Below are 21,800 nucleotides of genomic sequence, written 5' to 3'. Positions count from 1 at the left end.
TTTGAATGGAAAGTCGATTCTAAATTAGAAGAGATAATATTAATTTCCAAAGTTACATATCTTGTGCGTGTTTATGCCATCGTAGCAGAAAGTTGAAGTTACATTGGTTGTGATATTCCATTTGAATTTGTAAGTATATTGTTAACTTGAATATCGTTCCAAATGCACATTTACTTTGAAGCGTTTTTATGGGCTAGTGTTTGTAATCATAGTTCTGTACGTATTTGTGGGTGACGGTTTCGACGGAGGTAGGACTATGTTAGTCATATTTGAAGGTATTTTTTTTAGATTAGTAGGCGCTACACGCCCTTGATTGTGGGGAACTACAAGTTATTTTCCTTGTGGTGGGCAAAGGTCATGGACGCTATTCATTCAGGTGACGGGCGGTTGGGGAAGGGGGGGGGGGAGGATTGCTGGCAGCGTTGTGGATTAACCAGCCGCCGCTATCCCAACTCTTTACATAGCCAGGTATTTGAATAGCTCTTTGCGTCTTGCAGTTGAATCTTGTACTTAGGGCTGGTTAGATCAGTTGCCCTCGGTTGACAGTTGAAGTAGTGCAGTTTTTAAGGTGCCGAGGCAAATAACAGAGTCCTCCGGGATTGACAGACGTAGCTTTAGGTAACCTTTCAACGAACCTTTGTTACAATTTGTTTATGAGTAATGTACGCATTGTACGACTAATGCTTTGTCATTATAGATATGTTTTAGTCGTAGGGCATTAGCAAGTACCCTTGTGTGTGTGTGAGCGTGTGTGAGGAGAAGAGGTCGACTGCCGGTTTAAGGTAGAGATGCGGTTGTGAGCACCGGCAGTCGAGACTCTTGCGGTGACACCATGTGCCCCCTTCGCCTTGTTAAGGATCTCCGGGTTATTTCTGCCTAAGTGTTGACCTTTATGGCTAGATCACAAAGGATGGATGGAGAAGAGTGGAAGAGACAAAGGGAAGAGGGCTTGTGCTCGAAGAGTTGTTGTTGTTACTTTGGCAAGATCTATGTATATAAATCAGTCATACTTGATTACGTAAATTATGTTAAAATCATGAGAAGCAAGGCTTGTACTTTTCTGCTTTCTCATGTACTCCTCCCAATTACTTGCACTCCTTCCCTGCAGGTACAATTTTTCCTTTTTCCAGTAGTTTAGATTCATCCCTCCATTCTCTTTCCTTACTTCGATGATAACATGCCACACACGTCATCTGCACACATAAGCACTGCTTCCATAATTACAATCCACTCCTTTCCCATTTCCCAAATTTCATTTACACATCTTCACTCATTGTTTTTGGGTATCTGTATGTAAGCTTTTTTTCCTAGCTCACCACTTCTTTCACACATTTGTCATTTCCTCTTGAATAACCACTTCAAACTTTCATACTTTCCTCCACCTGTAAATACTCATACATCCCACCTGCAGTCCCCTTTCAGCTTAGTCACTCACATCCAGCAACTTCTTTGCATGCCTGTCAGTTAGAGTATAATCTAGTAATGCCCATTGACTCCATTCCTGCTCACACATGTTTACAAATGCTTTTTTTTCTTTATTAACCAAGCATGCCAAATCACCAATCATCTTTCAGCTCATAACTCAACTAGCTCTTCTCCATTTTCCTTTATATCAGGGACCCCATACTTCCCCAATATATCCTTAGTTGCCATATCACTATCTCTGGTGTTCAGAATCCATAACACCAAGATTCGGTCCCCAGCATTAAGAAGAGGGTTTCCTGCATCCTGATTTTGTGTATTAGCTACCTCTTATGATGCACAGGAAATGTGCATCAATTCCTCTGTTCATCATTGTTGAGGCAGGAAGGGCTTCAAATCTGAGTAGTGTTGGTTTTTGTTGTCATAATTTTACATATTGGTTGTTGGTATTCATGATACAGTCTCAAGAAAAAAAAAAATGCTGTAAATGTTCTTGGAGATCAGGTAAAGTAATTACTCAGAAGTGGTCGTTATGAATGTACATTCTGTAAGGTTTTACTGCTTGAGGTTATACCATGTATGAAAGGTCACCTTTAATGAATGTATCAACATAGTTGATGAAACAAAGTCCAGTCTCATCAAAGAGCCTTTTCACTTCAAAGGGGTCCTCCTATCCTTGAGTGTGGTTCAGCCTTGAAGCTGCAGGAGCCCCTGAATAAGAGATCCTGGGGTTGTATGGAAATTGTAATGGATGTAATGATCACATGTTTATTATTACTGTATTTACAATGGATGATAAACTTTTCATAGGGAAATATAAGAAATTGACAAGGTTTTGCCCTTTTCTTTTTTTAGGTTTAATCTGGTTGGGCATCAATATTGTATTTTTTATTTCTTTCTTACAGTTCGTCGGTATGACAATGCAACAACTTGTGGGCTTGTTTGGACTGCCAACTTCGTTGCATATCGGTGTCGAACTTGTGGCATTTCACCATGTATGAGTCTGTGTGCTCAGTGTTTTCAGGTAAGTATTTTTGTACTGGTATTTTTTTTTTCCATGGACTGCTGATGTGCTGTGTATGGTATAGAACACCTCCAGAAGTTGACAGCAAGTATGCTGTATATGATCTGGGACATTTGAAAATCCTATGCATTGTAAGTAGTAGAATAGTGAGTTGAGAAAGAACTACTGGTGATGAAGTTGATGTTTCCACATACTTTGCCTACATTTTTTCACCAAAGCAGCTCTCCTGTAACCATCAAAATGCTGTAGAGAATATTCCATCATATTTATGATGTCCAGCCTGCAAAGAAAATGTTGGTAGATATGTAGATTTATGTAAATTATGTGTATAGAGGTAAAGTATGGAATTCATATTGGAAACTAACATTATTGCATGAGAGATGTGCATATATTATGCCATTAGGAGGGACACATCATATATCTGACAGTAAAAGAGCTTCTGAAACCATTGTATATCATACACATTGTTTCATAGACAAATAGAACGAAAATGAATAAAGACTGTCAAATATACTTTGGATATAGGTAGAAAACTATAATACTTATTACTTAGTTTTGATTAATTTTAATTTTTGACTGACCTTTATTGGTAACCTCTTAATCCTACCGAATTTTATGTTGCTCTATATAATTTCTTGATAGATTGTTGTTGTATTGCTTGATAGAAATATTGTCATTGGGTATTGATCAGTAAGTATCTTAATTCCATGAATGCATTGTTTGATGATTTATTAAACCTTTTGCAGGAGGGAAATCACGAGGGTCATGACTTCAACATGTTTCGCTCACAGGCTGGTGGGGCTTGTGATTGTGGTAATGCAGCTGTAATGAAAGAATCAGGGTATGTATAAGTGTATTATTCTCTTCGTAATAATTAAGGTGTTCTGTTTTATTCAGCAATCTTTTATTCAAACTGGAGACTGAGTTTGTTTTTCAAATAAAATGTTCTTTGTACAGGTTTTGTCACCGACATGGGTCACAAGCACAGTTAAACAAGCCAGAAGTCCCGCCAGACCTTTTAGCAATAGCAGATGCGCTTATGCCTAGAATTTTTCTACGTTTTATACAACATTGTCGTGAACACAGGTATGGAATTTTGTATTTTCATAAGATATATAGTGGCTACTTCAAACTTTTTATATAGCTAGATTCAAAATTCTCTTTAAAGGTATTAAAGGATCTCTAAAGGGCTAAAACTTTTCCCAGTACTTAAGTAGAACTTTGAAACAGGGACTTACTTGATTGTGATGTAGTTGAAGCTGGAAAGAGAAGGAAAGAGCATTTGAAAAAGCTTTTCATTATAAAATCTAGTGACAAGTGCATGAAGATAGAGGAGGATGACAGGTGTGCATTGGATAGATTGAATTGGAATGGAGCAATGTGCTGTCAGTGGACTGAAGCAGGGCATTTGAAGCAGTTGGGGGAAACCATGGAAAAGTCTGTGGGGCTTGGTTGTGGATAGGGAGCTTTGGTTTCAGTGTTTATTGCATAACAGCTAGAGAATGGATGTGAGCAAATGTGGCCTTTGTATGTTCCTGGCACTGCTTTATTAACAAGGGAATTAGTGAATAAGTATGAAAAAGCTCAGAGCATAAATTAGTGATTAACCAGTAAAGCATTATATTTAGATAAGTTAACTTTAAGAATGTTATTCAGCCCTTAAGTGCTGTGGAAATTTGTTGATGCCTCATGTAGCAGGGTGCTATTGCAGTTCATTTGGCCTTGTAATTTCTTGCCACAACTTGAATTCTTTGTACATTTTAGGCTCAGTTGTGTGATCAAATAAAAGATGAGTTATTGGAGCTGAAGCCTTAGTAACCCAGTAATGACCATGCTGGATAGTTGCATGCCTCCTTTGAACTTGTAATTCAGTTCCCAGTATCTATATTTGTACTTCATCCTCTACAGCTCTGTATATTTTTCTATGTCTCTGATACCTGTCCCCTCTGGGAACTCCCTCAAGGGGGTGGCCATGGTAAAGCCTCCATAATTGGTGAACTCCCATTCTGCTTTATATTTCATAGCCTTAGTGTCTTACCCTTAAGAGGCCACTGACAGAAGGCAACTCTAGCTCATTGTTTCCAATGGCTCCAACCAAATGTTCTCACCAACCACTTTTACCTAATATTTCTGCCTAATTTTCTAAATTACTTCTTCAATGTAATGCTCCTGAAAACTACAACTGTCTTTTTCTTCTACCATTTTACCAAAAGGCAGGGCTAGCACATGTTGCTTACCACAGGAAAATCAAGAGTTACAAAGAATGAGTTGTGTGAGTTAAGTGTTCTCAGGTGTTATGTGTGACAAGGAAAGATTGCATGTTTGTGGACAGAATGTCAGCTGTCCATGTGGGTGAAGCAGAAAGAAAAGACAACTACCTGGGTCAGAGGAGTGCAACTTGACAACCACTATAGTGCTGGCTCACTATGCATCTGTCACTAACCTTCCCAGTACCCAGGCAGGCCTCTACAACTCCTCTCTAAATCCCTTAGCCTGATTAACTGCTCTTGAACTGATGATTTACTCCTTATGAATTTAGAGAAGAGTTCCAGGTTTTCTTCTGCTTTGTCCTCAATATTCTTTTCCATATTTCTATGTTCCTTCTTTCTAGTCATGCTGTACTTATTCCTTGCTCTCTATTATCTTACAAGTGCTGGCTGGCTGGAGTTCCCATTAATGTCTGTCATAGCTCTCTTGCTTTTTAACATCTTTTATTGAACTATTTATTCCTTTTTCTCAACCCTACTAACATTAACCTGCTTCTGATTGTAGGGCAGCCTTGAAGATGCAGGTCCTGGGGTTGTATGATGATAGTACAGAGGTATGAAGATCTTTGATAAAAACTGTACCTTGTCTTCTTACCCCATTCTTTCTCCAATTACAGTTCAGAACCATTGGATCAGGTGTTAGAGGCTATGGAAGAGTCCTCTTTGTTTTTGGATCTTCTACAGGATCTAAGTCGACTTGGAGCCGCCATGAGAAAGACGATGACAAAGTCTTTGTGCAATCCAAATGTAAGTTTCATTGTTTTGTAGTCACTTTGAAGCTTTAAGATCTGATCATATATGGTAATAGCATTTGATCTTTCTATTTAGGTGCCACCCACTTTGCATCTTAGTCCATCTGTTTAGGTGCATTAGCCTGTGCCTCTGGCTTTCCCCATAATCTCTTTTGACAGCAGACACTGATTCAGTATGCTCTGCACTTTTCTGAAATTTTCATTAATTGGACCATGAATATTGCTGGCTATTCTATCTCAAACAGTATGTATTTTTTTATTTACAGCTTCACTAAGTGCTCTGGGCACATTAGTTTCAGAGTACCCAGGTTACTGTCACATTGCATTGTTGTATGGCCTCACAAAAAAAAAAAACTGCACCTCCCTCCCCACTTTTTAGAAATAGTAATTGGTCCCTTTTTCTTACTTTTATTTTACCAAGGCAAAACTGTATGATATAGTGGGTGAGTGGAAGATAAATGAAAATAAAGTATTCATTGGTGATACCTACAGGATGGCATAAACTTCCCCAAGTGTAACAGATCTTGCTCTTTACACTCATAATAAAAAGCAAATTGAAAAGGGCATGAAAAAATAGAATAGTCAAATTCAGAGGAATATTAATGGGCATAGTGTTGGCAACTCACAAGCACTCAAAAAGAACATTGTGAATTATCATTATATATATTCTTGCATTATGATACATAACACTGATAAAGGTGAATGAATTGAAAAGGTGGATAAAATTAAAGTGCTGTGTTATTTTTTTAGCATTATTCAAAAACATTATGTACAGCATTATCATAATCATTGCATTATGATAAATGAATCTCTGCATAGATAGGAGTGGTCAGCCACCCGAGTTATTGTTTATTTGTGAGCTTTTAGCTATCCAGTGTGTTGGGGCAGCACCTAATAGGACCTTGGCCCCATTTAGTGGTTAGGGAGGGTCACTGAAGTGTATAGGATGTACAGACTGATTTTTGACAACTTGGGACTGTAGTTGTATTTACCAGGAGGAAGGAATTGTCGCAATTCACAATCATTAGTTACATTTTGACTCGGAATTATAGTTACATACTTTTGATTCAATAGATCCTTTTATGCATATGGTATGTGCAAAGTTGTCTTACCAATTTAAAGTAGGAAGACCAAATTCCTGTATAACTTATATTTTTGGTGACATTGCTGATATATTAACTTTCAACAAAAAGAAAAATATTTTCATGTTTTGGACTTCAAAAATTTCTTGACACCCTGCTTTAGCTACCTAATGCTCTGAGCATTCTTGGTTGTAGCAACATTTTGAAAATTTTGAAGAGAATCTTTATTTATGATATGGATGCTCATATCATGCCATCTTTTTTTTTTTATTCTTTGGAACAGAAATTTGTTGCGGAAACTCACTGGTATTACTGTTTCAGGTTTATTTCGAATTGACTCGGTCATCCTTTATCCTCTCAAATTCAGAATATCAAAATCAAAGCAGAACGTTATATGAGGAGGCTCTTAACAGTATTCCATTTGGAGAAGTACCTCCAGGATATCAAGGTATGAAATTGGCACTATTATTTTTTTCCATAGTCTTGAAATAAGTATTTTCTTTGAATTAAGCTTGAAAGTTTGAATAGGGAGGACCTAAAGGAAGTTTAAAGCTTAAGTTATATGAGAGGGGACTTAGCAGTAGATAAACCATGGGAGCTGAAGTGAATCATGAGGTTGGAGATGATCTGGGTCATGAGCTTTTATTGCTGGCTGGTTGACTCTATGTGTGTTTTTTGTTCATTTTGCCTTCTTAAGAAATCTTTCTGCATAAATTAGTACGAGAGGTCTTTGGCATCTGATGAAGTTTCTTTAGTTTATATTTAGTGGACCTCTCTTGTATGGCAATGGGGTCAATTTTTGTAGATGATGGTACTGCACAGGTCTCAGGCGTGTTGTAGATAATATTTCCTTAGTGTTTCCTCTTCCCTTTTTGGTATTTTTAGCCATTTAGGTGTTTTTCTAAACCTGCTTCCTTCATGTGAATATGTTATCAAGATGCTTTTGGGAATCTGTTGGTGAGAAATGGAGGTTTGAAGAAGGCAAGAAAGAAAGACCATATCTCTAACAAAGACAGCTCCATGAGCACTTCTTTTTTCTTTTCATTCTTGACTCTGGTTGTGGCATTTCAGAGGCAGTTGCAAGCAGTCAGGAAAAGAATGAGTGTGTGCTTGGTGCCTGGCCTCAGTATCAGGTGTGGTAATGATGCCATTGGTCCAAACAGTTGCGCTGGTTGGTTGTTGAGCATCAATCTATCCTTTCTCCTGTAAGGAGTTCAATGGGAGAAAGTTGAGGGCTTTTTTTCTTGTGAAAACTGCACATCTTTGTGAGGGAAGGAGCTGGATAGATTTAACTCCTTATGAGCCTAACCCTCTCTGAAGATACTCGTGGAGCTCTTCTAGCAGTAAAGAACTGATATTTCCTTCTTCAAGACTTTTGTTTTCAAAAAGCATATTGTTTTGATCTAGTAAGAGTGGTGCCCTTCTTCTTTTCAGAGTTTTTCTTGTAATAGTTTTGTATGTATGTATATGTGTGTGTATGGGCGTTTATGTATATATATGTTTATATGAATGGATGAGCCATTCTTTTTCTGTTTCCTGGCACTGACGCGGGAGAGAGTGATTAAGCATAATAAATAGATAAATAAATATAAGTTTTGTAATTAGTTTACTAATAGTAAAATCAACATTCCAAATTTTAATTACAGCTTGACAGCTTTCAAAACTCACATTTGAATTCAAACTTACAAGTTATTCTTAGAATATCATAATGTAGTTTCAAGCGATCAGATTGTTCCCTGTATTTAATGGCTAAGTAAATGGCTCATAAGAATTTGTCATTTAGTGGTCCTAGTGGCGTATTATAGAAAAAAATCTTATTTAATGAAACTGTCTTTTTGTTAGATGAAATGAATACTTAAGAGTAATTGCTCCAGCTTATCCATTTTATAGTTAGAAGAAAGTGAGCTTTTAATATGCATTTTATATTATATCATTATTATACTTAACTGCCATCTCCTACATTATTAGATGGAAATGATAAAGTAGATGAAAGGTTGGTCAAGAAGATATGTTGTAGTACATTTGATGGTACGATGAGGAGGGTTAGACTGAGGAAGGGATAGATTTATGCTAGGAGAGAGCTTACGAGGGCTAAGGGTATATCACATAAGGGGAATGTTTTAGGACCAGTGCTATATGATCTTTATGTATGTAGAGATGTTATGACTGGAGATGCTGGTCTTACCAGATGAATGATCATAGTTTGCAAAATTGAATTATAAGAAATGCAAATATTTTAAGGTTGTGTGTGAACGATTTAAAACCCTGTATGTATGAGTACCTGGTCCTCTCGATGGAAGTGGAATTACTGATGAATAGTAGATTGTGAAGCTTATGTGGTTAAGCCAGTAAAAAGTCTTTGATTATATACCCTTGAGTTACCAGTTTGACATGTGGTAAGGCTTTGAAGATTAGTTTCAAGGGCTTATTAGGTTAAGATTTTTATGAAAATATATTTTGTTGGTAGAATGATTGAACACACTCTGATAGATTTTGACGTTATTATAATCTAGATATGATATATTTTTGTTTTCTCTTATTTTCAGATGTGGCAACTCTGAATGGTCCTCTGTTACATAAGACTTTCTTAGATGAAATAGTTTTTTGGACGGTTAAATTTGAATTTCCACAGAAACTTGTATGTTTACTGTTGAACATGCTCCCGGACACTGAGTATGAGGTATGTTGAAAATAGATATTTAAAGAAGTAAAGAGAGATGATATGAGTATTTTGAAGAACTTGAATGCTTTAGATGAAAAGGTGGCACATGTGGTGTGTTTAGGATGAGTCGGTGTGCAGCATGAGAGTTCCTTTGAATGGTTTGGTGAAAAAAGAAGAGGAAAAGCCTTGTGTAAGATGAAATGTGGCAAAGCAGCAGTGAGTTGATGGGGTTGCAGTAAAGTTTTTCATGGAAGGTGGTGACAGTGAGGTTGATTGAATGGTCAGGTTATTCATTATTGTTGTGGCCCAGTTTTAGGTGCCTGAGGACTGACAGAATTTATGTATTCATTCGTAAGGATTCCACCCATTCTCTGCTGAACCCACTTACTGTTATCCTATCTGTCTGTATATTTCTCTGATGCCTGTTCCAATTGGAACTCCCTCAAAGAGATGGCCATAGCAGAAGTCTCCATAACTAAAGAACTCCAGTGCCACTTCTTAGCCTTTTGTGCCTCACCCTTAACAGGCCACTGGCAGATTGCAAGTCTAATGCAGTGTTTGCATAGGCTTCTATCTAATGTTCGTAATGACTGTTTCTATCTACTTCTCCTACCTACTGATTCTACCTAATGTTTCTACCTAATAATCATGCCTTGATGTTCCTACCTACTACTTCTATGTACTGCTTGAACTAATTTGCCGAAGGGCAGTGCAAGTGCATAGTGGTCACCGCAGGAAAATCTAGAGTTATGAAGAATGAGCTGCATGGGTTATGTGTCATCAGGGTGTTTCATTTATTTGATGTTTGTAAAAAACTAAACTTTTAGACATGGAAATGATAAAAAAAGATTCAGATACTCCAAGCTGGAAATAGTGGGCAGTCACTCACCAGAGTTACCTGTAACTAGTAAATGTAGCAAGTTTACATTAATGTTGATTTCTTGCTAATATAGGGAGCAAAAATGATTAATTATTCCTCAAAAAGTAAACTGCCAACCCCATGAGTGAGGCTGAAAGTGAAAGTTGATGTGTAGTAGGGGAAGCAGGTGAGGAAGGAGTATGGTAATCTCCAGTGCTGGGCTGTTCTTTCCTTTGATTTGATATTTATAATTGATACAGCATTAATCATGGATATTGAAGTTAGTCCAAAACTAGCATCTCAGATCATAACTTTATTGAACTGTCTACAAATTTTGAAGTATAAATAGGTAACCATGGGAGTTAGAGTCAGCTGTAGTGTAGGTAAGGGGGCAACAATCTGTTGTGCATTTAGGAATGAGTAGAAAGATAGGTAACTGTCTTTAAGGCCAACGATGAGTATGTTTGATGGTATAGTAATCCTGTTGGTGCTATATTGATGTGAGGCATAGGCTGTCTGTAATGGTATAGATGGGTATGTTTGATGGTTTTGTTTGGATGTGAAGCATGAACCTGAGATGACAAAGTATTTTCAAAAGAGAATTCTTGGAAATGAAATGCTTGAGGGTATCATATGGTTTCAGGAAATGATAGGGTAAAGGAGAAGTATGGTGGTGAGAAGAGTATGGTTGAGGGAGCTGAAGAGGGTGTGCTGAAATGGTTTGGCCATATGGAGAAGGTTTGAGAAAAGGGGTAAATTTATCAGAAGTGGAGGGGACATGGAGAAAGGAGTGACTGAATTGGGAGATGGAAGGATGGAGTGAAGGTGGATTTCATGGGTCAGCAAGCAGGAGGGTGTGAGGTGTGTTCAGGTTAGAGTGATTTAGGGCAAGGTGGTATACAGTGGTGTGATGTGCTGTCATGGACTTACCTAGGACTTATGAAGCAGTTGGGGGAAACCATGGAAGGGTCTGTAGAGCCTGGTTGTGTATGGGGGACTTTGGTTTCAGTGCATTGTTCATGACATCAAGATAGTGGATTTGAGCTAATGAGACCATTCTAACTGTTCCTGTACTACCTCTTTGATTTGGGAAACAGCAGTAAAGTATTAGAAAAAGAATGCCTGGGAACAAATAGAAGGTCTAAACACGCATGAGGGAAGTGGAAAGCGAGGATTGCATCAGCTTCCAAGGGGACGTAAACAGACATCAAAGTTGGTATGGAACATGGTTAATGAAATTTAACCCAAGCAAATGTGAAGTAATGAGGATGGGACAGAGTGTAAGATGGCCTTAATGAGATTATTATCTAGCTGGAAATAAGCTTCAGGATTTGTATGTGAAAAGGACTTGGGAGTCGACAGTGTCTCTAATCTGTTGCCAGAGTCCCATATGAGGAGAATAGTTAGGAAGATAAGCAGTCTGCTGGCAAATATCAGAATAGTTTTAAAGTATATGGATCAGTAGATATTCAGGAAGCTTTTCATATCATACATAGGCCTAAATTAGAATATGCTTCTCTGGTTTAGTCACTGCACCTAATGAAGCACAAAAGCTAACAGAGAATGTCTACAGGAAGGCAACAAAGAATTAAGAGAGCTAAATTACAGGGGAAAGGTTGAAGACTTTAAATTTACTCACCTTGAAAGAGAGAAGAGAGAGGGGTTCACTTTGAATTTACCCACCTTGAAAGATAGAAGAGTGAGAGATAACCTGATAGTGACCTTGAGTTTTTAAAAGAGATCAGTAATGTAAAAAAAAAAAAAAAAAATACTGTTGTGATATATGAGTGGTGGATGAATGGAAACAGCATGACTGAGTATATGGTTAATGCATACAGCATATATAGATTTAAGAGGTTGCTTGATAGGAGAGAATATTGAAGAGATGGGGCCTTACAAGGGTAAAACTCTTTCTATGCACATTGCAAATAGGTAATTACAAACATCATAAACATGAAAGCAAATCAGCAAGATAGATACAGACTCATAAAATCATAGATGATTCCTGGAAGTATAGTAAAAAGGCAACAAACAAAAATGCATGAAAGCCCAGCAATGAAACAAGAATTTTTTTAACCCTTTGAGTGTGATGGTCCAAATCTCCTGCTCTGAGCTTCATTTCCCTCAAGTATGACCTTCAGAAACTCTCCATATCCATTTGAAATATCTTCCTTGTCTCTTGTGAACTACAATTTCCTTTGAATCATGTTGTGGCATCTCGACTCCGGTACATGCTGCCATCTGCCAGAGCCAGCGGTAAATAGAAACATAAACGTTGGCGTCAGTCACTCCTATGCTACATTCTCAAGAGACTAGCAGATATCAGCAGTGATTCTTCTTTGCATTTTACCACAAACCAGGTAAGAAATGGATCTTATAATACATATAATGATATGTGCATTACTACTCTATATGAAATTATGTATTGGGTTTATCATTTTTGGATGAGAAACAAAGTCAGGAGGTAAAGTGGCATTAGCTCACTTGGCAGGCATGCACACTTGCTTCCTTGTAAACTTTTGTGACCACATTTAAAATTTTCTTTCCTCTTTTTTTCCCAGGGCATTATGAATATGAAGACATTTGTTGCAGATGAAGAAATTTTGATTAAGTTGTGGGCTTCTGACTCGGAAAGTGAGGAATCCATGATGTCTCTCTCAGAAAACAATAACAAGGATAATCCCACTCCTCATCCACAAGAACTAATTTCTAATGGGAATACCAGGTGAAGTCTTTGGAGGTCTCTAACCCCCACAGCCTGCGTTGGGTCATTGATTGACTAAGGTATAGGAAACTGCAGTCCGTAGGCCCACAAATGCCCTACAACCTGGTTGGTCTGGTATGCTGTTTAGCTACTTGTGTGGAACACTCTTAAGCTTTTGTGCTGTGCATCTCAAGGTGTTTTTGATAGTAGGAAAGGTGTTGAAGATTTTGGCTCTAGATGTTTAAGGTCTTCCCTTTGTTTACGTTGCACCTCTAGGTTTCAGAGGTAGTATTTTACAATGTCTTCCATGCCTGTCATTCCAGTAGGAAGTCATTTCTGAATGTAAGTTAGGAATCATGCTTTGTAGAATTTTCCAGGGGTAGATGATGATATATCTCTCCAGTTTTTGTTTCAGGGAGTTTATTCTCTGAGATTTTAGCCGTTCACAGTAATTTAGTTCCTATACCACATTGATAAGGTTGTGAAAGATCTCTGAATACTTTCTAATTCTGCAATTCAGCCTGCCTTGTAGGATGATGTCAGAACACAGCAATATTCATTTCATGAACAAATTTATGCCTTGGATTATATCACCATTGGTTTTTCTTTTCATGTTTTGAGAGTCTGCTGGATCCAACCCACTATCTTTCTGGAGGAGGCATCTGTTGTTTTATTGTATTTGCAGAAGGTTAGGCTGTTAGACATTATTGCACTGAGGTCTTTTACATTGTTCAACAGGTTTATGATAGCATATGTGTCCATCTGTTATTTTGTATTGCTTTTGATTTCTTATCCTCATTGTAAAGCATGTTGTTCTCGGTGGCCCAGATACAGACTTTGTTTTTATGTCTTTGTAGCCTTTCAGCATCCTCTGTTAATAAGATTTTCATTCCTATTTTTGTATCATTTGCAAAGGATGAAATGGAACTGTGGCTTGTGCTGATGTCAGTGTCATAGAATGAAGAACAGGAGTGTTGCAAGTACAGTTCCTTGTGGGACTGAGCTTTTTACTTTGGAGGCACTGGAGTATGTGTTGTGATCCATTAGTTAGTAAGTTGAATGTCCATCTTGCAATTTTTGTGGTTATTCCTACCTTTCACATTTTATGTGCTATGACATCTTGTTCACATTTGTCAATTGCTTTTGCAGTCTGCTTAACCCTTGTCAGCATTTTGTTTGCTTTTGAGAGCTTCAGCAATCTTATCTTAGTGGTTAAGCAGCTGAGAGAGGCAAGATCGTCCCACCGTAAAACCATGCTATCTTTGGCTTTGTAGGTTATTCAGTTCCATGAATTCACTCAGTTTGCCTCTTAGGACTCTACCAAAGATTGTAATAAAGTTTGATGTTAATGTCATTGGTAATTTTTTTTTTTGAACTTCCTTGTTTCAAAACAATTACAAAAAAGTACATGTTGTAAATACCATTGTCTTGGTCTTGCATGGTTTAGGCATTTCTTTGCTCACTTTTTTCAACATTTCAGTGAATTGACTAAGGTTTTATGCAGCATTAGCTTGAAAAATGCAATATCAGTTTACAATTTTCCTTTTTTTTCACATTGCTTTGAAAACCTGGGGAGTATGGAAGTTTCTTAGTATTTCCTGATGTTATAACACGGGAAAAGCTGTTAGGAAGATCTTCCAGGTCAAACTCTCAGCTACAGTCTAGTGTATACAAGCTTTGTTTTCCTTCATTTCTTCAACATTACTTGTTATTTCAAGGATTCTGTAATTATTTTTATTTATGTAGGTAAACCAACCTGGCTGTGGTGGAAATTTAGGCCTAGGTTTTGGATTTGTAAAAGAAAAAAAAACCTCAGTATCATTGCTAGCCTGTACTTTTAAGTGAGGGTATGCCAACAGTGCCCTTATGTTTAATAATGAAGAATGTGATATCATCTAAATGTAGATTAGTTGATATTTATTAAATTGTTGCAAGAGAAACTAGTAGATTAGATAAATTTTGGCTGTTACCATGCAGGTTTGGTTTCGGTTAGTGGAAGGATGTTGCACTATCAGATGTAAAAGCATTTATTGCAGTATAGATAGGTTTAGGATGCTTTTTGCCTTTGTGTATATGAGAGTTTATGATGTTGCTCATAAACTGTTTTTTAAATTTTGTACTAGCTTCCTTGAAAATAAAATGATTCTTACTGTGTTGTTTTCTTTTCATTTCTATAAATTGCTGCAAGGAGAATTTTTTTCTAAATTTTTTATGATGTATATGTTGAATTAAATTAATCTATGATACATGATACATTATACATGCTTCTGGATTAGTTTCATCCCTTCAGTAAAATGATTGGACAAATACAGTGCACATTATAAGAAATATCTTTTTCCACATTGTAGGTTATTTTCTCATTAATTTCAGTTTGGAATATTTGCAGATATTTTGAATCTTATGCCAGTTATGATTTGTTATACATTATTCATACTTCTGTATTAGGTTTAGCACTTCAGTAGTTGGATTAATATTAGGAATTTCACTGAAAATCATATTTTCTACATTCTTTTATAAAAATCTTATATTTCACAATTCATTTGGATTTCCAAGGAATTCAGATGCCAGATATGATAAAGTAAAGACTCAAAATAGTTATGTAATTTTTAAAGGTGAAATCACACTTTAGGGAATCTATCCATCTATCTATGTCATTGATGTCTGTTCCCTTTGGGAACTCCCAAATTTTACAATGCACTCAGGAGGTTGAATACAATAACAGAACTGAGAAATTTACTTGGAGTGACTGCAGAAACATTCAGAAGAAGACTGGATAGGAGAACTGTTAAATTTACTTGGAGTGACTGCAGAAACATTCAGAAGACTGGACTCTTGGATGAAGAGAATGCCATATTAGCCAAGAATAGATAATGCTGGGCCAGTAGCCTGCCAAAAATGACATTATTCGACTCGCAAGATACATGGTGAATAAAGGACTGGTGGTAAAGGGAAACATCATCATCTAACAAACAAGTTGTGCAGTGAATGCTATGTGGTAGTCATGCTATCATGGCAGATTCTTGCCTTTTCTTAGTTACTTTTAGGTAGGTGGAATACTCCTGCTTATGGTGGCAGTACAACCCAAATTCTCATGATTAGTAATTTGTATGCTTTATTCTATCAAGCACAGTTTTTTCAGGGTCTCTTACCTAATGTTTCTGACAACTATTACTACATAATATGTCTACCTAATGTTGTAAATTAATTATCCCTGTGGCAAGGGTAAGAGAATTTTACTATGTAAAATTTTACCTATGTATTCTGTGTTTGTTATAGAAGTTGACTAAAAGGGGCGGGAGCTGGAGGTTGGAAACCCTCCTTTCTTTTATATCAGTTTCTTAAAGATAGAACAGGAGTTAAGCAGGGAGTTCCTTGAAGGCTCAGTCTTGTATTGCTCTAGGTGCTACCTGACTCATGCAGGAAAAATAGAAATGTATGATTGGAGCATATTGGTGAGATGGTGTTTAATGCTGTACAGCCTGGAGTTGACATCCCTTGACTTTCACCACTTTGTATAGATTATAGTGTGTTTTGAAATATTTTGATATAGATTATGAACTGGATTGATATACTCCTTGTCCTTGTGTACACTTACAACTAGGTTTCTTCTACACTAAATGGTCTGCGGTGAAATTCTCTCCATTCCATGGCTGGAGGGTATTTTAGGAATTCAAATGAAATTTTTGTACAAGGAGGCATTAGGCATCTTGTGCCATTCCCATAGATCAAGTTGAATTCGGTCCTTGATGCAAACGCATAGATTGTAGATCTGCATGAGTTCCTCTCTATAGAGCAAAGTTAGATATGTGAGAAGTCTGATTAAAGGTTTGAAAAAATCTTTCTTCGTCTGTTTCCTGGTGCTACTTCGCTGATGGGAAATAGCGATCAAGTATAATAAATAGATAGCTAGATAAATGTGGGTATAAAATATAATGAATATGTATATGTGTGTTGGTGAGTAGGGTAGGAGGTCAAGGGGCATTTTTTGATGTATGTTAATTGATAGAGGCCTAGAGGGTAGGCTGTTGGATTTGAACAGGCTGGTGTGGGGAGCAGGTGTTATGACTCATCTTTTCTTGGAGGAGGCAAGTGTGAACTCTCTCAGTTGTCATAAGTTATGGGAATAGGAAATGATGTGCTTAGAATGGGTAAAACTACATAACACTTTGAGATGGTTTGGGCATGTGGAATGGATGCTATATGGGAAATTTACAAGGAGAATGTATGATAGAACAATTAAAGGTGTTGATGTGAGAGGAAGACTACCAGTGACATTGGGAAATCAGAGTGAAAGAGCACTAGAGGGGTAGAACTGGAGGAAGAATGTATGGAATGGTGTATATGAGGGAAGCATGTAAGGATAAAGATGTGTGGATGCTTTTGCCATGGCCACCCCTTACCTTGATGATAGTTCCTAGATTGAATGGACTTCAGAGATGTAGATAGATGTGTGTGAGATTTGTGGATTTTTTGCAAATGTACCAAGAGAGATTAACCAGATTGTAGAGTGTAGGAAGGGAAGTGGATGAGGAGTGAAAGATTTTGAGTGATCGGGGCCTGAACATGCAGGAGGGTGAAAGGAGGGCAAGGAATAGAGTGAATTGGAGCGATGTGGTATACAGGGGTTGACGTGCTGTCAGTGGATTGAATCAAGGCATGTGAAACTTCTGGGGTAAACCATGGAAAGCTGTGTAGGTATGTATATTTGCGTGTGTGGACGTATGTATATACATGTGTATGGGGGGGGGTTGGGCCATTTCTTTCGTCTGTTTCTTTGCGCTACCTCGCAAACGCGGGAGACAGCGACAAAGTATAATAATAATAATAAATAATATTAGAAAATTAAATGCCTTAGGACAGTATGTGGTGTTTGGTGGGTTGAGTATGTAAGGAATGTACTGAAATGGTTTGACATAAGTAAAGCATGAACCAGGATAGACTCTCATCCTTATTTCTGAATCTTTTCAGCACAACCTGGTTAGCAGTCACTATGTCACTATGATTTCTTATGTACTTTTGAATCTCTCTGATGAAATTGCGATAGATTATGATTTCCATAATATTAGAAAATTAAATGCCTTAGGACAGTATGTGGTGTTTGGTGGGTTGAGTATGTAAGGAATGTACTGAAATGGTTTGACATAAGTAAAGCATGAACCAGGATAGACTCTCATCCTTATTTCTGAATCTTTTCAGCACAACCTGGTTAGCAGTCACTATGTCACTATGATTTCTTATGTACTTTTGAATCTCTCTGATGAAATTGCGATAGATTATGATTTCCATAATATTAGAAAATTAAATGCCTTAGGACAGTATGTGGTGTTTGGTGGGTTGAGTATGTAAGGAATGTACTGAAATGGTTTGACATAAGTAAAGCATGAACCAGGATAGACTCTCATCCTTATTTCTGAATCTTTTCAGCACAACCTGGTTAGCAGTCACTATGTCACTATGATTTCTTATGTACTTTTGAATCTCTCTGATGAAATTGCGATAGATTATGATTTCCATAATATTAGAAATATCACCATAATCCCATACAGTGCTTTTATTGTCAAAAAGTAAGCTTCTCAAGCACAGATTGTAAATTGAATGTTATATAATGTGAAAAATACTCTTGGAATCATATATAAAGGATTGTATGGAAGGAGAAGAAGCAGACGAACAGGCGAACTTTTAAAGAGCCCACTCATCTACTAATGTCACTAAAAATGGTGATCAGGGACAAGAATATTTCATTTCCCAAGGAAGCTAAGGAAGTCAGGTCAAATGATAGACCAAAGTCAGATCCATCAACACTTAAACTGCAGCAACAAACCCTTTAAGAGGGTCTTGAGACTGCATAACCAGGAAGTTCAGGAAATTATACAAATGCTGATTGGAGTAGGCCTGTTGTTAACCCTAGACTCACTGTTAATGCTACTGTGTATAATAGGCTCATTTAAGTAAATGCAGGAAGGCTGATGACAGCAGCCATTCCAGCTGTAAACTATCAGGCTTATGAAGATGAATAAATTGTCAGTCATAAAAATTCAAAAAAATTACAGAATTATTGATATCAAAGACTTTGCAACTTTCATACTTGGTATAGTTAACTTGATACAGTTAAACCATGAATAATGTTAAAGCTTAAATAAAACGAAGAAATAGAAATCATAACCTGTGTGAAGATAAACCTACAACCAAGAAACAAAAGGAAACAGTATAATGTTATGGAATGCATGCAATGCAACTTGTACTATAAGAGAATTTCACAAGATATTATGAAACAAGTCCAAATGTTGTATGTATTACAAAAACAAAACATTCAGGGGATTTAATCTGGTTAGGCAAGATAGGAATGAGAAGAGGGTTGGGCCTTTTAATTTATTGAGATGAGAATTAGACATGAAGCTTCTTGTATTCACTCCATATGATAAAGAACCTAAAGCATTCTTATTTTATAACCCGCTTGGTACTTTTTACAGAAGAGTTAAAAAGCTACATTTTTTCTCTCATTCTTGTTCTTCATTTCCTGTGTTAGTAAGGTTTTACCAGGAACAGGTGAAGGAAAGGCCTCATTTGCTCACGTCCATTCTTTTAAAGTAGGTAGATTGAGACTACCTGTTTTCCCCAAGTAAGTTGTTCATTTACATCTTATACCATCGTCATTCTTTGTATGTGTTTTCTCTCCTCTGCAGTCTGTCCTGTGAACATGAGAATAGGAATATTAGAGTAAGGACCTTCCAACCCTTAGTATTTCCATTGAGGAAGTACTGGCTTTCTCTTAGCCTTTGCTGACAACTCCAGTGTGATTGTGTTAGCTTGCTTGTTTCAGGGCTGTCTTCATCCAGTTGACAACAAGCACTCTGATGACATCACTGACATTCTCACTTCTAGCTTACTAGAGCACACTTCCATACTGATCTTTTGCATCCCATGGATAAGTATCCTTATCCGTATTCTTTCTGAGCATTAGAGAAAAGATCTTCATTGGGCTCTTTTTTCCATTCCTTCTTTCAGGAAGTACTGCTGTAGGGGAGGATTTCCAGACCCCTGTCCCTGCCCCTCTTAGTTGCCATGTACAACATGCAAGAGATACTTGGGGTATAGATAAGGTTGGACGCAGGAGGATGGATGTGCTGGAAATGAGATGTTTGAGGACAATGTGAGGTGGTTTGATCGAGTGAGTAACGTAAGGGTAAGAGAGATGTGTGGAAATAAAAAGAGCGTGGTTGAGAGAGCAGAAGAGGGTGTTTTGAAGTGGTTTGGGCACATGGAGAGAATGAGTGAGGAAAGATTGACCAAGAGGATATATGTGTCGGAGGTGGAGGGAACGAGGAGAAGAGGGAGACCAAATTGGAGGTGGAAAGATGGAGTGAAAAAGATTTTGTGTGATCGGGGCCTGAACATGCAGGAGGGTGAAAGGAGGGCAAGGAATAGAGTGAATTGGAGCGATGTGGTATACCGGGGTTGACGTGCTGTCAGTGGATTGAATCAAGGCATGTGAAACGTCTGGGGTAAACCATGGAAAGCTGTGTAGGTATGTATATTTGCGTGTGTGGACGTATGTATATACATGTGTATGGGGGGGGGTTGGGCCATTTCTTTCGTCTGTTTCTTTGCGCTACCTCGCAAACGCGGGAGACAGCGACAAAGTATAATAATAATAATAAATAATATTAGAAAATTAAATGCCTTAGGACAGTATGTGGTGTTTGGTGGGTTGAGTATGTAAGGAATGTACTGAAATGGTTTGACATAAGTAAAGCATGAACCAGGATAGACTCTCATCCTTATTTCTGAATCTTTTCAGCACAACCTGGTTAGCAGTCACTATGTCACTATGATTTCTTATGTACTTTTGAATCTCTCTGATGAAATTGCGATAGATTATGATTTCCATAATATTAGAAATATCACCATAATCCCATACAGTGCTTTTATTGTCAAAAAGTAAGCTTCTCAAGCACAGATTGTAAATTGAATGTTATATAATGTGAAAAATACTCTTGGAATCATATATAAAGGATTGTATGGAAGGAGAAGAAGCAGACGAACAGGCGAACTTTTAAAGAGCCCACTCATCTACTAATGTCACTAAAAATGGTGATCAGGGACAAGAATATTTCATTTCCCAAGGAAGCTAAGGAAGTCAGGTCAAATGATAGACCAAAGTCAGATCCATCAACACTTAAACTGCAGCAACAAACCCTTTAAGAGGGTCTTGAGACTGCATAACCAGGAAGTTCAGGAAATTATACAAATGCTGATTGGAGTAGGCCTGTTGTTAACCCTAGACTCACTGTTAATGCTACTGTGTATAATAGGCTCGTTTAAGTAAATGCAGGAAGGCTGATGACAGCAGCCATTCCAGCTGTAAACTATCAGGCTTATGAAGATGAATAAATTGTCAGTCATAAAAATTCAAAAAAATTACAGAATTATTGATATCAAAGACTTTGCAACTTTCATACTTGGTATAGTTAACTTGATACAGTTAAACCATGAATAATGTTAAAGCTTAAATAAAACGAAGAAATAGAAATCATAACCGGTGTGAAGATAAACCTACAACCAAGAAACAAAAGGAAACAGTATAATGTTATGGAATGCATGCAATGCAACTTGTACTATAAGAGAATTTCACAAGATATTATGAAACAAGTCCAAATGTTGTATGTATTACAAAAACGAAACATTCAGGGGATTTAATCTGGTTAGGCAAGATAGGAATGAGAAGAGGGTTGGGCCTTTTAATTTATTGAGATGAGAATTAGACATGAAGCTTCTTGTATTCACTCCATATGATAAAGAACCTAAAGCATTCTTATTTTATAACCCGCTTGGTACTTTTTACAGAAGAGTTAAAAAGCTACATTTTTTCTCTCATTCTTGTTCTTCATTTCCTGTGTTAGTAAGGTTTTACCAGGAACAGGTGAAGGAAAGGCCTCATTTGCTCACGTCCATTCTTTAACTGCTATATGTATGCACTGAAATCACAGCCCCCTAACCACACCCAAGTACTGTGGACCTTTCCGTGGTG

General features: G+C 37.3%; 1 protein-coding gene across 5 annotated transcripts in view; it reads left to right on the top strand.

Annotated features, from left to right (window-relative positions):
* Ubr3 (Ubr3 ubiquitin ligase) overlaps window positions 1-21,800 on the top strand; it is a 169,377-nt gene that overhangs the window by 56,026 nt on the left and 91,551 nt on the right. For all 5 annotated transcript variants that reach the window (XM_071676245.1, XM_071676244.1, XM_071676241.1 and 2 more), the window contains exons 4-9: window positions 2,328-2,446; window positions 3,193-3,287; window positions 3,404-3,532; window positions 5,331-5,460; window positions 6,869-6,995; window positions 9,094-9,227. In XM_071676245.1, the coding sequence (XP_071532346.1) occupies window positions 2,328-2,446; window positions 3,193-3,287; window positions 3,404-3,532; window positions 5,331-5,460; window positions 6,869-6,995; window positions 9,094-9,227 (734 nt within the window). The remainder of the gene's footprint in view (window positions 1-2,327; window positions 2,447-3,192; window positions 3,288-3,403; window positions 3,533-5,330; window positions 5,461-6,868; window positions 6,996-9,093; window positions 9,228-21,800) is intronic.

Source organism: Panulirus ornatus, chromosome 22 (genome assembly GCF_036320965.1).
Source record: "Panulirus ornatus isolate Po-2019 chromosome 22, ASM3632096v1, whole genome shotgun sequence".
Taxonomy (NCBI): Eukaryota; Metazoa; Arthropoda; class Malacostraca; order Decapoda; family Palinuridae; genus Panulirus; species Panulirus ornatus.
This window is presented reverse-complemented; position numbering and strand designations above follow the sequence as displayed.